A 17,721-nucleotide genomic window follows, 5' to 3' on the forward strand; every position below is an offset into this window, starting at 1 on the left:
TTATTTTTCTCTTTTTTTCTTCTCCCCCGGCCATCACCTCCTCGGACTGTTTTCCTTCTCTTTTTTCATATATATTGTTGGCTGTTGGACGGAAAGTGTCGAAGTGTTTCCGGAAAGAGCCGATCGTTGGCGGGAGGGTCGGCTGTTCCCGATCGCTGACGCGTTACCCGTATGTAGTATGGGCCTCGTCCTCTTCAGTGTTGGCTTGTGTGTGTGAGATGGATCCCGAGAGTTGGTAGTGTCTTTACTGGCTTCAAAAAAAAACAACAAGGGCCGGTATTTGGCAATATTTCCCTCCCCCTCCCCTTTAGAAAAAAATCTAATTTACCTTTTGATCCACTCCACATACAACAGCATTGATGGTAATGTATGCAAGGAAACAACCGAGACTCAATGATGGGTAAAATGTTCAGGTTTTTTTTCTCTTGTTATTCTTTAAATCTCCTTTTCCCCCCTCTTTCGAATTCCCCTTCTCTTTTGACAATCCGCCATTTTTGTTGTAAAACAAAATAAGTAGAAACTTGAGTAAACGAATTTCCCTTCCCCCCCCCCCTTTTGGTGACCATTTTACTCTGAAAGATTTTGTAAAAAAATACCATTTTCTGCGAGTTTTTGTTTCAAAGTTCAACAAAAATGTTTCGCAGCACTGCTGATGTGTTCATTTTCTGATTTATTTTCTGCAGGTGTCACGACAGGAGGGAATCCCAGCCCTATCAGGTATATTTCTCATAGTGAAACGAATGGCATTTACTTTAACGAAGGCTTGTGCGTCTGAAGCAGGCCTCACCACTCCACAGCTGGATCTGAAGGAGAAGGGGGAATAAAACAAAACTTCGTTTTATAATCTTGTCCGAAAATACCGTTTAGTGACGTTCGGAGATATTCCAATTACTGTATTTTAGATTTAATTGGCTTTTGTAGTTTCCCTTCAGTTTTGAGTATATGGTGCATAAATAGATGCATGTAAATACATTCTAAGCTATCAGTGGGCCTAGTTTTTCGTGTGCAAATCATTTTCGCCGCGACGTTTTTAAAATTAAAACGATTAAATATCTCTGCCATTAAGACAAAATTACGTGTGTGCCTCTTTGTAGACCCAATTGCTTCCGTAATTTTTAAAAATTAGTGGAACAGGGTGTCCCATTTGTATATTGTCTATTGTTTTTAAATCTAGTTTTAAGTTACTGTAATTATGAGGGCTGCTGTTCTTTTAAAAAAGAACATGGTCGGACATTGGTTGAAGTAACTTAGTCAATGTTGAACTGACAGACCAATGGAAAGTAAATTGCTTAAGAAACTGAGTTATACTTAGTTGAACTTATTTGTTGTATGAAGAAACATGAAACTAGGACTAAGATGGAATCTACATTAGTTGCAGATTTGCCCAGAGTTGCAAGTGATTTGCTTCCAGTTCATGTTTGTTGTAATTAACTATTTTATGATATTCTATTTCAGACTCTTAAATACCCATCAAAGAGTCACACCAGTGGCAGTGATCATCGTCATGACAAAACCAGAGAATCAGGAGATCCATCACCACCCTGCAAAATGCTGCGACGTTCTAACAGCCCTGAAAATAAACATAGTGATAGTACAGGACATAAGAGTAAAACTGTGCACTCACATCGAGCCAGAGAGCGAGACGGTATGTTGCTCTGTAGTCAGCATGCAGAAAGTCTTAGTTTTCCATAATTTATTACATTTTGTGAGTAATGTTGTGAGAAATACAGCCATTTGATATTCATGAAACGTTGCTTATTAGCAGTAATTGTGAGTGCTTCCAAATACCCCAATAAAATTACAAGTAACACTTGGATCAGCTGCCAAACTTGCCATCTGAAGTATTTAACTAAAGTTTAGGAAGCCCAAATTAGCTGCTCTGGGTTTGTGTACAGCAACAAATATCAACCTGTTTTATTTTGAATGCAGCAAACCACAAAGTTGTGATGAGGTTCAATGGGGTCATAACAGCAGACCAAACACAAATGTTCGTTTCTAGAGCTATATAGTTGAAAAATCGAGAACTAGTGCTAAACTTGTCTTCAATCTTGACTAAATCACACTTGGAGGACTATATTTAAAACTAAGAATATAGAGGCAGTGGAGAAGATTCAAGGAAAATTGTTTTATCTACTTGGAAAGGATGAACTGGCTGAGTTTCTTCTCAAAAGAGACAGGTGAAGGGATGACCTGATAGAGGTTTTTAAAACAATTGAAATGTTTTGATGGAGCAGACATCGACAGTCATGCTTATGGAAGAACAGAACCAGAGGCTGTCAGTATAAAATGCCATGAATGCATAGGAAATGCATAAGAAACAGTTCTACTCTAGAATGATGAGAATGTGCAATTCCTTGCCTCAACCCACTGTGGCAGCTTGTGTTGATGTATTTCAGGAGAGGCATGATGAGCATACAGTGGAGTAGGGGATCGTATGTTATGATCATAGAGTTAATTAGGAAGTAAGGGAGGAGTTGGAGTGGAGCATGAACCTGTTTCTATGCTGTTTATTCTATATCCTTTTATGTATTTAAAGGTGAGGCGAAGTGCAATTGGAAAAAGATTCGTACTGTATCAAAATTTCCACTAACAGTATTGTTACAAACAGAATAGGATCTTCAAGAGCATTAGTACAGCTGTACCAAAGGTGTATCTTATGCAATTTTTTAGAACTGAAGCAACATTTAAGTTTCATTAATACAATTTTAACGATCTAGATGGAGTTTTTGAATGTTTTATTTGTGAACATTTAATAGTTCCCAATTTTCAAGTTTATTTTCTTAACTCTCATGGGTTATATTGGTTCAGCTTCTGATTGAACTGTAGTGATAATTAGTGATAATTGTGCATTTGATAGATGGATCAGATTTCCAAGTTTTCATGTTGGTATGTGCCTAATTGAATCTGTTAACTATTATATGGTGAATTAAATTAGCAACAAATCCATTGTTGATTTAGTATTTGCAGTCTGAATTTTCCATCAGAGAAATGAAATACATAGGACTAGGTGTTGAAACGTGCTCTTTACTGTTGCACTCGTGGAAAAAAGAGGGATTTTGGCATTATGTATGTGCCATTTTACTAAGGGAAATTATTGATGGAAGATTTGGAATCAAACAATTTCTGTTCCAAGTGGGAACAAGTAGCTGCCCACGGATCGTTCCTACCACAGAAATGCTGTCCCCGATGGAAGAAAATATCACCACTTTTGAGGATCCTTTTTGCATTGTATTGAAATTAATAGCAGTTTTGCGTTGATAAATAGTATTTTGCACCGCTAACTGTCCATAGGTATCACACTGAATTAGGAAATAAATTTTTAGTTTGGGTGATACCACTTGAGGGCATTTTTTTTTCCCCAGAACACTGGGAGAGTACCCTGTGTTCACAAAACTTTTTAATGTACATGAGAACAGTGAAATAGGCAGATGAAATATGGATCTAAGGTTGCCACTCAAATTCTTCTTAGTTCTACAGTGAGGTGCCAGTCTTACATTGACTTAAAATATATAAGTCAGTGCTCCAGACCAAGGTTGATAGCTAAGCAAAGGCTGTGTATTAGGATTCTACTTTTTCACTTTTTTCAGAGCTTGTGTTAACTAGTCTGTTTCTGCAGCTTCTGGAGGAAATCAATAGGCTGAGTATTTCAACTCTTGATTTCTCCTGATTTTTCCAAGTTTTTAAAAAAGCCCAAAAACAATGCTCTGCAATATTCTTCATGATCATGCATGTTTCCCATGCCTCATTGGCTGCCTTTATGCTGTACAGATATCCGAAAATAAATTTTGTGTGCCACAGTCACTTTTTTGATTTGCTGGAACACAGAATTTTAGTTCTTAGAGCTGTCTTTATGAGCCCTGAATGTCTTGTTGGAAGAGTGGTCCATAGCCCAGCATGGATTTTGCACTCTAAGTGTCCATAATGTAATAAATAACTTGACACCCAATTCTCAATTTTTTTTGGTTTTTTTTGCAACTTTGTGGTTAATCTAAGTTATTCCTTTTCATACTAATTTAACTTCAAATCAGTAACATATTGGGAGATTCTCAAAAGATGAGCTTTATATTTCTTTGCCTCAAACAATAAGTGGCTGAATTATCGAGAAAGGAAATATCACTCAGTTGTTCTAAACTTTTGGGTAGGAAACATAATAGGGGCTCTCCAGTTGGCCACAGAACTGTTGGTGCAGGGAAAGAGAGAGGTCAGACATGATTTCTGTTCTCGATAGCCACCCAATAAACCCAGCTGGAAATGTCTATGTGTGGAAATCATCTTGAATAGCCTAACATTATTAGACTCTTTGTATGCAACACTGGCAGTTGGGCTTTTTTCAAGAAGATGCTTATTGTCCTTGAAAGTATTCCCCTAGAGGAAACGTTGCCTTTTTAGATATAATGGGAGATGAGAAAATGTGTGAAAGAAGACATTTAAGCTTTATTAAAACAAACTTTGTCTGTAACCTGGTAACTTTAAAAAAAGTAGTTGGCTCAGGTTAATTTGCTATGTTTGTGTATATATGTAATAAATGTACTGTATTTGTTTCAGGGACCAGCTATTCTCCACAGGAGAATTCACATAATAACAGTACCCACCATAGCTCAAATTCACATTCTTCTAATCCTAGTAACAATCCAAGTAAAACTTCAGATGCAGTAAGTATTTCTTTTGCAATTCCTTCCTAAAGTATCAGATATTTCATTTAAGGTAATAAAAGTTTTACATTTCCATCTTTTCAAATTAAGTTAAACAGCCTGGCAACTGGCAAATGTCTCAAACAACTGGAAAGTTACCTCCTTTATTTTAATATCCTTACAGAGTGATCTAGCTTATGTCTTGAGCAATTAGCTCTGAATGGCAATAAATTGCAACTGGAATGCAGCTGTGTGACAGGAAAAGTAAATTAGATTTCTTCAAGTGAAAACTGGAAAATCAAGCTTTTTAGGCTAAAATTACTAATTCGATGTAAAAGTAAATGATTAGCATACAGTCCAAAATACAAACAACATTGAGTTTTAAAAAAAAAATCAGGACAATGCCGTATAATTTTATCAGATGTATCCCAGCATTTGAGACCATTTCTTGAAGCTAAGTGGACTCAAGGTATACATAATCTCAGATATACACTTAGATTTGAGATTTACACATTTGATTATTGTCAAGCATAACTCTTGAGAAATCCAACCAGAATGAACTTCTTGATCTTGGTCCCTAAAAAATACAAGTGCTGCCTGTGTCCAAGTGCAGCAAGACCTGGGTACGATCCAGGCTTGGGCTGATAAGTAACAAGTAACATTCATGCCACGCAAGCATCAGACAATGATCATCTCCAATAAGAGGGAATCGCACCATCTCCCCATGACATTCAGACAATCCCCCATTTTCAACATCCTGGGTGTTACCATTGACCAGAACCTAAACTGGACTAGCTATATAAATACTTTGGCCACATTAGCAGGGCAGAGGCTTGGAATCCTGCAGCGATAACTAACCTCCTGAATCCCCAAAATCTGTCCACCATCAACAAGGTGCAAGTCAGGAGTGGGATGAAACATTCTCACTTGCTGAGAGTGCAGCCACAACACTGCTTGTATCATCCAGGACAAAGCTGCTTGCTTTATTGACACTCCATAATAGCGGTCATATGTACCATCTGTAAGATGCACCACAGGAAGTCATCAAGGTCTATGAGACAGCACCTTGGAAACCCATGACTGCTACTGTTTTGGACAAAGGCAGCAGACAGATGGAAACACCACAATCTGCAAGTATTCTTCCTAGCCACTGATCATCCCAACTTGGAAATATATCACCATTCCTTCACTGTCTCTGGGTCATTATCCTGGAACTTTCTCCCTCACAGCACTGTGGATGCACCTACATGTTATGGATTTCAGTGGTTCAAGAAGGCAGCTTACCACCTTCTCAAGGGTAATTAGAGATGGATGTAAATTGTGGCCGAGTCAGCGAGGTCTACATCCCGTGAATGAATAAGAAAAAGATTGTAGGAACCATGAATTCTACAATTAATACTAAGGTGTAACAGTCAGACATTGGGGTTACCTTTTTGTGTAATCGAAAGTGACCAAGTTTGGATATTTTAGACCATCAGAGCAATTGGAAATAGCCTTTCTTAGATCAATCCACAAAGCTAATAAGTTTCCAGGCACAGTTGGTATGTTGAAGCCCCAGGAACCACAGCATATGTATACATACATGTTGTTGGTGCTGCACAACTAACTTAAGAGGAGTGCTCTGTAAATGAACACTCCATCTTTAACTTAAAAATTATCTGATCTAATTTCACAGGAGGACTAAAGCAAACTTAATCCCCCTTGGGTAAGGGAAGGACAGTTGTCTTCTAAATATTGAAAATTTGCTACTTCTGTGCACATTATTTTAAAATTGAACCATACTTTCCTAAGATGATCAGAAGTGTGCGTAGCCTGTACAGATATCTTAGTTTTTATCTTAGAAACTTATTTCCCTTCCAAGTTCTCAATCAGTTCATAGTTTTGCATTTATTATATATTGCAGTTTAGATTGCCACATTATTATTTTTTATTGTTTGGAATTGTGGGCGTTGCTGGCAAGGCCAGCATTTGTTGCCTGTTTCAAACTTCCCATGGGGGATGTACCAGAGGACTGAAGGACGACTAACGTGGTTCCACTTTACAAGAAGGGTGTTAGAGATGAACCAAGAAATTACAGACTGGTGAGTCTCACGTCAGTGCTAGGGGAACTATTGGGAAAAATTCTGAAGAAAGTAATTAATATCCACTTGGAAAGGCAGTTAGTTAGGGATAGTCAGCGTGCTTTTGTCAAAGGGAAGTCATGCCTAACAAATTAGTTAGAATTTTTCAAAAATGTGATCCAGTGTATGGATGAGGGAAGCTCAACTGACATAATTTATATGGATTTTAGCAGAACTTTTGACAAGGTCCCACGTGGGAGACTGAGAAGGTTAGAACACATAGAATTCAGGGAAACTTGGCAAAATGGATCAGAAACTGGCTTACTAATAGGACACAAGGGTAGTGGTAGAAGGCTGTTCAAGTGACTGGAAGCCAGTATCCAGTGCTGCACCACAAGGATCAGTACTAGAACCCTTATTGTTTGTTGTATACGTAAATGATTTAGATGAAAACGTGGAAGGAATCTTAAGCAAGATTGCACTTGATACCAGATTGGTAGGGTGGTTAATAGTGAAGAAGAAGATTGTAAGTTGCAGCAAGATATAGATGGATTGGTCAGGTGGGCAGAGCAGTGGCCGACAGCATTTAAGCCCGATCGATGGAAGGTGATGCACTTTGGAAGAATAAACCAAATGAGGGAGTATTTAATGAATGACCGGACATTGGGAACTCAGAGGAACAGATGGATCTTGGGGTCGTTATTCACAGATTCCTGAAGTCAGTACAGCGCGTGAATAGGGTAGTTAAGAAAGCATATGGGACACTTGTTTTTATTGGTCATGGCATAGAATATAAGAGCAAGGGGGTAATGTTGGAGTTGCACAGTGTGTTGGTTAGGCCAAAGCTTGCAGTTCTGGTCACCTCGCCACAGGAGGGATGTGATAATACTAGAAGAGGAGATTCACCAGAATGTTGCCTGGGATGGAACATTTGAATTACAAGGAAAGACTAGATAAGCTTGGATTGTTTTCTTTAAAGCAGAAAAGTTTAAATTTATTTATTAGTGACAGAAGTAGGCAACATTAATACTGCAATGAAGTTGCTGTGAAAATCCCCTGGTCGCCACAATGTGGCACCTGTTTGGGTACATAGGTGGAGAATTTAGCATGGCCAGAGGCTGAGGGGAGGATATGATTTAGGTGTATGAGATTATGAGGGGTGTGACTAGGGAACAGTTGTTCCCCTTGGTTGAGGGGTCAATCATGAGGGGACGTTAGTTTCTGGAATGCACTCTGGGAGGATCGTGGAGGCCAGAAACCTTACAACCTTCAAAAAATATTTGGATGAGCAGTTCGGATATTCAAGGATATGGCACAAGTGCAGGAAAATAGGATTAGCGCACTGTTAGTGATCATTATTCTCTGTGCAGACTTGATGGGCCGTAAGGCCTTTTCTGAGCTGTACCATTCTGATTATGAATTGAATGGCTTACTAGGTCACTTCACAAGCCAGTTCAGAATCAACCACACAACTGGGTCTGGAGTTGCACATATGGGAACTCAGTAAGGACAGTGGATTTCCTTCACTAAGGGATATTAGTGAACCAGATGGGTTTTTACAACAATATTCCAATTCCACATTTATTAGTGGAATTCAAGTTCCGCTAGCTGCCATGCTGAGACTTAAGGCCATGTCCTCAGTACGTGATCCATTACTCACCCTATGGTATTATCACAATGCCACCATCTTTTCTCAAATGGGGATTTACAACGAGATTGATAGAAATGAGTGTTTGATATTGAATGATTCTTGTACTGTGCTGTAAATTACAGCAAATTAACTCTTTTTAGTGCAGACTCCTCATGTATTTTAAATTGCAGCGCATCCAAATTATTACAAGTCACATCTACAGAAGCCGATTTCATTGTAGAAGCACATGATGGAAAGAACTTTTGTGTTCTTAGTTCAAAATATTTTATATACTATCAGTGAAGTGTTGTGTATGAGCTTTGGCTGTTGTGCATAGGACAGTCAAGTTTGCTAGCTGTTTCCAGACCGATAGAATAGTATATCATGTTACAAGGTAGTATTATTTCTGGAGTCGATTGGCTTGTCTGTAGTTCAAATCAGGGAATTGTATGATGGAAAAAGATGAAAAATCTACATGTTTACAACTTTGTTTGGTTTTTCTTTTAAAACATGAGACGTAGAAATTTCTTGTAGTCTGGTTCATAACTCCATGGAAGAAAGAAAGTTTTGCTTTCAAGCACATTTGTCTTCAAGGTTTGAATTTTCAAGACTTTCTGCCAAATAATGATTGTGGTTTTCTTTCAATTTATTGATTCTGAAGTATAATTCAAGTTATTTACTTCATCTCTTTTGCACCACTGTCTGTCTACCAATAACTGACCATACAATCCCTCTTGCATCTTCTGCTAATTGCAGGCAGTTTCCTTCATGTGCATCTATTTTTGTGCCTTACTGGCATAGGCATGGTACTGTATGTTTAAAATGTGAATTAATAGTTCATAAACAATTGTAACATGTTTACTGTACTTTGAATTGCTATGGTTTATGGAGTCACGAGGCAATCAATATATGTGCAAGATAATCCCACACACGGTCATGATTAGAATGGTTAGTTAAGCAGTTTAGAGACATGACATAGAACTGAGCAGTTCTTTGTATCGTCTAAATGACATCTTAAACTGGGACACAGTTTAACAAGTTACTTGAAGGAACCTCCAGCATGCAGCATTTTCTAAATATTGTACGAAGTTAGATTTCAACTGAGTTCAGTGTTGCCATCTGAGCCAAGCTGGCATAACTACAATGTGTGGCATTTGTTGCATCACTTTGGTACTGTTCTGTTTATTTTCTGCTTAGCAGTACAGTGTTACTAGAAGCTTCTCCATAGGGCGAAACTGTAAATATGTAGTTTGGTTAAATTGTAATTCATTACATGGACAGATATACTGTGGATGATGGGTACGTTTATTCTTCCTTCAGTTCTGTAATTATTGAATGAGGTAATGAAATGACAAACTGATTTAACCATAATTTGAGCATGCAAGAAGTTTATCACAACTTAAAATTGAGGTAGAAACTTCTGAATAAAGTAGGTAAATTGTTGCTTCCATACACTGAGTTGTTGAGCAGTAAATCCAGTTTAAAGTTAATCTATTTGTGTTTTTGTCTTTGATTTAACTCTTTTTGTCTTAATGTAGCCTTTTGAACCAGCTGATGACTGGTCAGAGCACATCAGCTCTTCAGGCAAAAAGTACTACTACAACTGCAGGACAGAAGTTTCTCAGTGGGAAAAACCCAAAGAATGGATTGAAAGGTGCATGTTTAGTTTTTCAAATATTATGTAAAATATACAGATGTTCTAAATGGGTCACAATATCAACAGTGATTTGATTTGTGCAGAGAACAGAGGCAAAAAGAAGCAAGCAAAGTTGGAGTTGTCAACAGCTTCCCAAGAGATCGAGATTACAGAAGGGAAACCTTGCAAGCATCTGCTGGCAGTGGGTTTACAAGTGGAAGTAAGTAATATGATATTTAATAAAGTAACAAACAATTATTGTCAGATTTCTTTACAGGATTCAAATAACATGCAGGCTTTCCTGAAGTTCATAGAATTGGAATGCAGTTTATTATAATCAATTTAGTGAACAATGCTGAACAAATATTTTGTTAGTAGTAGATTATGAATAAACTGACTTGGTGATCTTGGGTGTATAATTCTGGTGCACAAACTCTGACATGCTCGTAAGGTTTCTAAATGGGCTGGAGTGACACAAATGTTGAAATAAGGCTGTTTTCCTCATTGTGGTTTTTAGAAAAGTAAATGTAACTGAGTGAATTGTTGAAAGGAAAATAGGATTTTTTGTTTATTTCTTCTGGCTACTACTATCATTTAAGTTCCTCTTCCCTTCAAGTTGTTTGTGGTCTTGGGGTGAAAGTAACCTGCAAGAGTTGCCAACTTGCTACAGAGCAGCTCCTCGGGAACTGATGACCCTGAATCTTCATTTATTTTATGTGTAAAAGCAATCTTAATTTTTACACTAATCTTAAATAATTTGGGATTTAAATAAATGTCCAGGAATAGATTGATGTGATTTCCTGGTGACCAGTTCATAATGGGCGATGTAGCTAGATTCAGAATTGGGTTTCTCTTGCATTGGCTCACCTTTATCCAAACCAAAATGTATGTTGAATATTTTTAAGGTTTATATTCCAATGCATGCACTGGTCAGTGTTCATGTTTTGGGAGAATGCTCAGATTCATTATTGCTGCTTATGTCATCCTGATTTAAATGATATTGTAATCATGGAACTGAAATGGCTGCAACCTTTGCACCTTTAGAGCACATAAGTGGAACCAAATGGAAGATGTCACAGCAGTGACATCATAAGATACAAGGTCTAATGTATCCTGAGTAGGTGTTTTGATTCTAACAACTCTTGCATTTTAAAACTTTAATTATGAACAATTAAGGGGACTGTTAATAAATTAGCCAATAGTGCTCTAATAATCATTCTAATTTCAACATTTCCCCCTTTATTTTTTTTTGCCACATTTCCTTTGTGAATCATGAAAAGTGGAAGACAAGCATTCCAGCGGTGCCGGTAGTATGCTCTCCCAGAATATTTTGTCCCAGACAAACAGACACAATGACAGAGACTACAGACTGCCCAGAACAGAGACTCCTGGTGGAGCTGCCCCAGTGCAGCACCCCGTCAAACCAGTGGTTCTCCCAACTACAAACCCAAGCACTGTTCCTTCTAGTCCTTTTAGTCTACAGCCTGAGCATCAGCCAAAGAAATCCTTTGATGCTAATGGAGCAGCTACTGTACCGAAAGTGCCTACACCCACACCTTCCATCCCCATTCAGAAGACAGAGAAGAAAGGTACGTATGCTGGGGTATATTTGACTTGTTTGAGTTCATGCACGTCTTTAATTCATGAGTGACACTAAAGCTCATTATTAAATAGTGCTCATGTACTAGTTTGAAAACGCTGAACTGAAACATTACTAAAAGTAATCAGACTTCTAAGTATCTAGATTCATGAAATATTATAACCCACTACTAGCCTTGGATTAGCAGTACATCTCTAAAAACACTAACTTGGTTTCTATTCATCTGGTTGTAAAATTGAGCCAAGATTCCTAGAATGCAAAGCTCTTGTGGTAGGTGTACATAGATGATTTGAAGGCTTCTTTGCACTTAGATTATGACATACATGGTTGCAGGGCTTTACAGACAATTAAATATTTTTGAAATATGGTCATTAATGGGGAGGCAGTGACGCAGTGGTATTGTCACTGGATGAGTCATCCAGAGGTCCAGGGTAATGCTCTGGGGACCTGGGTTCAAATCCCACCATGACAGCTGGTGAAATTTGAATTCAGTAAAAAAATTGTAATCAAAAGTCTAATGATGACCATGAAACCATTGTCGTTAATTGTAAAAATCCATCTCGTTCACAAATGCCCTTTAGAGAAGGAAATCTGCCATTCTGACCCAGTCTGGCCTACTTTTGACTCCAGAGCACAGCAATATGGTTGACTCTCAAATGCCCTCTGAAGGGCAGTTCAGCATGGGCAATAATAAATGGTGGCTCAGCCAGTGACACCCCTATCCTGTAAAATGAATTAAAAAAGTTATTGTCATGTAGGAAGATGCATGAAGATAATGCTGGAAGGAATTCTTTGATTTAATTTTACAGTGAAATTTGTATTACAAGTGAAATTGTTGTTTTAGATATGTTTGTTATCTGAAAAGGTTAGAAAGTGTATGAGCCCTCTAGAAATTGAGAACACTTGTAACTTCAGATGATTATTGACCCTTATTTACCTTAGAGTGTGCAAAGTACCATGTGTTTGAAAGGAAACACTGTAAATCAGAATCAAATTAGGTATGGAGAGAATAGAGGTAAAAACAAATTAAGAGAAAGCTAAAAACCACTTGAGAGGAGTTAGCCTGTATGAATGCAGTGACACGTTTTCAATTGTTCTGTTGGATCAGAGAGTTGAATGATGTTTCAGGAGTCTGCAGCTTAAAACAAAATCATTTGCATGTGGGCGTTGATGGTGAGGCCAGCATTTACTGCTCATCCCCAATTGCCCTCGAGAAGGAGGTGCTGAGCTGCTGCCTTGAACACTGCAGTCCATTTGATGTAGGTACATCCACAGTGCTGTTGAAGAGGGAGAGTTATAGGATTTTGACCCAGCAACAGTGAAGGAATAGCAATATATTTTGAAGTAAGGATTTCCAGATGTTCCCATCTGTCTGCTGCCCTTGTCCCTCTAGATTATAGCATTCGTGAGTTTGGAAGATACTGCCTAAGAAGCTTTGGTGAGTTCCTGAAGTGCGTCTTGTAGATTGATGGTATACACTGATGTGACTGTTTGTCGGTGGTGGAGGAAATGAATGTTTGTGCAAGGGATGCCAATTAAATGGACTGCTTGTTTTGGATGGTGTCAAGTTTCTTTTTGTTGGAGTTGCACTCTCCAGGCATAGAGTCATAGAGGAAATGGGCCCTTTGGCCCAACTTGTCTACGCCACCCTTTTTTTTAAACTCCTAAACGAATCCCAATTGCCTGCATTTGGCCCATATCCCTTTATACCCATTGTACTCATGTAACTATCTAAATGCTTTTTAAAAGATAAAATTGTACCTGCCTCTACCACTTCCTCTGGCAGCTTGTTCCAAACACTCATCACCCTCTCTGTGAAAAAATTGCCCCTCTGGACACTTGTATCTCTCCCCTCTCACCTTAAACCTATGCCCTCTAGTTTTAGATTCCCCTACTTTTGGAAAAAGATATTGACTATCTACCTTGTCTATGCCCCTCATTAGCTTATAGACCTCTATAAGGTCACCCCTCAGCCTCCTATGCTCCAGAGAAAGAAGTCTCAAGTCTATTCAGCCTCTGCTAATAGCATCCTAGTAAAGTCCTCTGGTAGCAACCTAGTAAATCTTATCTGCACTCTTTTTATAGTTTAATAATATCCTTTCTATAATAGTGACCAGTACTCCAAGTGTGGCCGTACCAATGTCTTTTACAACTCTAACAAGATGTCCCAACTCCTGTATTCAGTGTTCTGACTTATGCCACCAAGTATTCTGAATGCTGCCTTCACCACTCTCTCCACCTGTGACTCCGCTTTCAAGGAACTATGAACATGTAACCCGAGATCTCTTTGTTCTGTAATTCTAGCCAATGCCCTACCATTAACTAAGGCCTGCCCTGGTTCGATCTACCAAAATACATCACCTCACATTTGTCTAAATTAAACTCCATCTGCCATTTGTCAGCCCACTGGCCCAATTGATTAAGATCCCACTGCAATTGGAGATAACCATCCTCACTTTCCACCATGCCACCAATCATGGTATCATCTGCAAACTTAGTAACCATGCTCCCTATATTCTCATCCAAATCACTAATATAACTGACAAATAACAGTGGGCTGAGCACTGATTCCTGAGGCACGCTGCTGGTGACAGGCCTCCAGTTTCAAAAACAGCTCTCTACAACCACCCTGTCAAGGATGTCAAGAAGCCAATTTTGTATCCATTTAGATACCTCACCCTGGATGCCATGAGATTTAACTTTGTGCAACAACCTACCATGCGGTACCTTGTCAAAGGCCTTGCTAAAGTCCATGTAGACAACATCAACTGCACTGACCTCATCCCCTTCAAAAAAATCAGTTAAATTTGTGAGACATGATTTTCCACTCACAAAACCATGCTGACTGTCTCCAATCTGTCCTTGCATCTTTAAATGCCTGTAAATCCTGTGTCTTAAAATACCTTCCAACAACTTACCCACCACAGATGTGAGACTCATCTGGCCTGTAGTTCCCAGGCTTTTCCTTGCAGCCCTTATTAAACAAAGGCATAACATTTGCCACCCTCCAATCTTCAGGCACCTCGTGTGACTATCCATGATTCAAATATTTCGGCTAGGGGACCTGCAATTTCCTCCCTAGCCTCCCACGGCGTCCTGGGATATACCTCATCAGATCCTGCAGATTTATCTACCTTGATGTGTTTTAAGACTTCAGCACCTCCTTCTCTGTAATATGTACACTCCTCAAGACATCACTGTTTATTTCCCCAAGTTCCCTAACATCCATGTTTTTCTCAACAATAAATTCCAATGAAAAATATTCATTTAGGATCTCGCCCATCTCTTGTGGATCCGCACATCGATGACCTTGTTGATCCTTGAGAGGCCCTTCTCTCTGCCTTGTTACTCTTTTGCCATTTATATATTTGTAGAAGCACTTTGGATTCTCTTTTGTCATGGCTGCCAAAACACTTTCATGTTCCCTTTTTGCAGTCCTGATTTATCTCTTAAATCAACTTGTACGCCCCCTATATTCTTCATGAGATTCACTTGAGCCCAGCTGCCTATGCACGTCTTCTTGACCAGGGCCTCATTATCCTGAGCTATCCAGGGTTCCTGACTTCTGCCAGTCTTGCCCTTCACTCTAAGAGGAATGTGTTTACCCTGAATCCTGGTTAACACACTTTTGAAAGCATGCCACTTACCAGATGTCCCTTTGCCTTCCAATTAACTCCCCCAATTAACTTTTGTAAGTTCCTGTCTGATACCATCAAAATTGGCCTTGCCCCAATTTAGAATATTAACTTTTGGGACATACCTATCATTCACCATAGCTGTCTTAAAACTAATAGAATTATGGTCCCAAAGTGATCCCTCATTAACGCTTCTGTCACCTGCCCTTCCTTATTTCCCAAGAGGAGGTCAAGTTTTGCCCCTTCTCTAGTGGGGCCATCCACATACTGAATGAGAAAATCCTCCTGAATACACTCAACAAATTTCTCTCCATTCAATCCTCTAGTACTATGGTTGTCCCAATCAATGTTGGGAAAATTAAAATCTCTGATTATTACCACCCCATTTTTCTTGGAGTTATCTATAATCCCCTTGTGTATTTGCTCCTCAATTTCCCGCTGATTATTTGGGGGCAAATATAGTACAACCCTATCAAAGTGATTTTTCTCCTTCTTATTTCTCAGTTCTACCCAAATAGACTCAGTGGCCGAACCCTTGGATATATCCCCTCTCAGTATGGCCATGATGCTTTCCCGAATCAAAAGTGCAACTCCCCTCCATTCTTACCTCCCTGTTCTAGCTTTTCTATAGCATCCGTATAGGCAAGTGAAGAGTTGCCAGATTATGGGGAGTCAAGAGGTGAGTTTCGAGCCACAGTGGTTAGCACTACCTCACAGCGCCAAAGATCCAGGTTCAATTCCCAGCTTGGCTCGGTGTCTGTGGAATCTGCATGTTTTCCCCGTGTCTGCGTGGGTTTCCTCTGGGTGCTCCAGTTTCCTGCCACAGTCCGAGAGATGTGTTGATTGAGTGCATTAACCAAGCTAAATTCTCCCTCAATGTGCCTGAACAAGCGCTGCTGTATGGTGACTAGGGGATTTTCACAGTAACTTCATTGCAGTGTTAATGTAAGCCTACTTGTGACAATGATAAATAAACTTAATATTAGCCACAGAATCCCAAGCTTCTGAACAGCTCTTGTGGTCACAGTTTTTATATGGCTAGTCTAGTTCAATTTAAGTTCAATGGTAACCTCCAGGATTTTGGGAGTGGGCAATACAATGATGGTAATATCGTTGACGATCAAAGGGTGACAGTTAGACTCTCTGGTGATGGTCATTGCTTGGCACGCGTGGAGTGAATGCTACTTGCCACTTGTCAGCCCAAGCTTGGATATTGCCAAGGGGCGGCACGGTGGCACAGGGTTTGATTCCCGGCTTGGGTCACTGTCTGTGTGGAGTTTGCACATTCTCCTCGTGTCTGCATGGGTTTCCTCCATGTGCTCCGGTTTCTTCCCACAATCCAAAAAATGTGCAGGTTAGGTTGATTGGCCATGCTAAAATTGCCCCCTAGTGTCCTGAAATGCGTAGGTTAGAGGGATTAGTGGGTTAAGTATGTAAGCGTATGGGGCTGGGGCCTGGGTGGGATTATGGTCGTGCAGACTCGATGCGCAGAATGAGCTCTTTCTGTACTGTGGGGTGCCTATGATCTATGAAGGTCTCGCCGATTTGGATAAGCACTAAGATGATTGACATCCAACATCCATAACCATCTTCCTTTGAGTTGGATATAACTCCACAATCAGTGGAGAGTCGTCCCCTTGAGCCCCATGACACCTGAGGAATCATAGAATTTGTACAGAAAGAGGCCATTTGGCCCATCGAGTCTGTACGGACTCTCTGACAGAGTACCTTACCCAGTCCCTTTTCCCACCCTGTCCATTGCTAACTTGCCCCTTATTGTCCAAAGCTATGTAGTTTAGTTAAACCATGAGGATTATGTGACAAATCAGTCGAATGCACTATGCTGCAACCTGTATCTACCTTGCCCTTGGGGGAAAAAAAACAAATTTGTTTTAGTTATGTTTTACCCATGCACAATACCAGGCTAGATGCAAATGTGCTTTCTGGCGTTTTGGTTGGCATAAAAAATTGCCAATCCAATTTGTATTCTGTTGTGTTCATTGTCTTCTTTCAGCAGCTTGATTAAAAACATGTTATAATTTAAGATGAAATGTCTATAGCACTATTTGTACTAAAAGCAAATTTTTTTAGAGAACATTTTCAGAGTTTTGCAAGGCATTAACCCAGCGAAGCTTCAGCACAGGACTACTTGCATGCCAAACAGTAGGAGCAGTATATGATAGATGGAGCTAAATGATCCCACAGCTGACAGGTCAGATCAGGAGTCTGCAATCCTGCTTTTGTGTGTGAATGGTGATTGACAATTGAACAATTTAACTGGAGGAGAAACCTTCACATATCCTCATCTTCAATGATGGGGAAGTCCAATACATGAGTGCAAAAGACAAAGCTTTTGCTTTGCAACCACCATCGACCAGAGTAGTTGATACAACTTAGCCTCTTCCTGTCTTCAGCCAATTCAACTATCTCCACCTGATATTATGAAATGGGTGAAGGCACTGGATACTGCAAGCATGTCAGCAGTAATACTTAAGGCTTGTGTTCCACAACTAGTTTGCACCCCTCGGC

The 17,721-nt window shown here is 39.5% G+C and overlaps 1 protein-coding gene across 5 annotated transcripts in view; it reads left to right on the forward strand.

Annotated features, from left to right (window-relative positions):
• Window positions 1-85: 85 nt before the first annotated feature.
• The window catches only part of waca (WW domain containing adaptor with coiled-coil a), a 110,359-nt gene continuing 92,723 nt past the window's right edge, over window positions 86-17,721 (forward strand). Inside the window, exons 1-7 of one of the 5 annotated variants that reach the window (XM_080211749.1) lie at window positions 86-400; window positions 684-717; window positions 1,456-1,645; window positions 4,546-4,652; window positions 9,860-9,975; window positions 10,062-10,177; window positions 11,238-11,546. In XM_080211749.1, coding sequence (XP_080067875.1) covers window positions 360-400; window positions 684-717; window positions 1,456-1,645; window positions 4,546-4,652; window positions 9,860-9,975; window positions 10,062-10,177; window positions 11,238-11,546 — 913 coding nt within the window. In that variant the 5' untranslated portion in view covers window positions 86-359. The remainder of the gene's footprint in view (window positions 401-683; window positions 718-1,455; window positions 1,646-4,545; window positions 4,653-9,859; window positions 9,976-10,061; window positions 10,178-11,237; window positions 11,547-17,721) is intronic. The other 4 variants (XM_080211740.1, XM_080211753.1, XM_080211752.1 and 1 more) reach the window with 4 other exon arrangements.

This window comes from Carcharhinus amblyrhynchos, chromosome 2, assembly GCF_965287045.1.
Source record: "Carcharhinus amblyrhynchos chromosome 2, sCarAmb.v2.hapA, whole genome shotgun sequence".
In the NCBI taxonomy this organism is placed as follows: domain Eukaryota; kingdom Metazoa; phylum Chordata; class Chondrichthyes; order Carcharhiniformes; family Carcharhinidae; genus Carcharhinus; species Carcharhinus amblyrhynchos.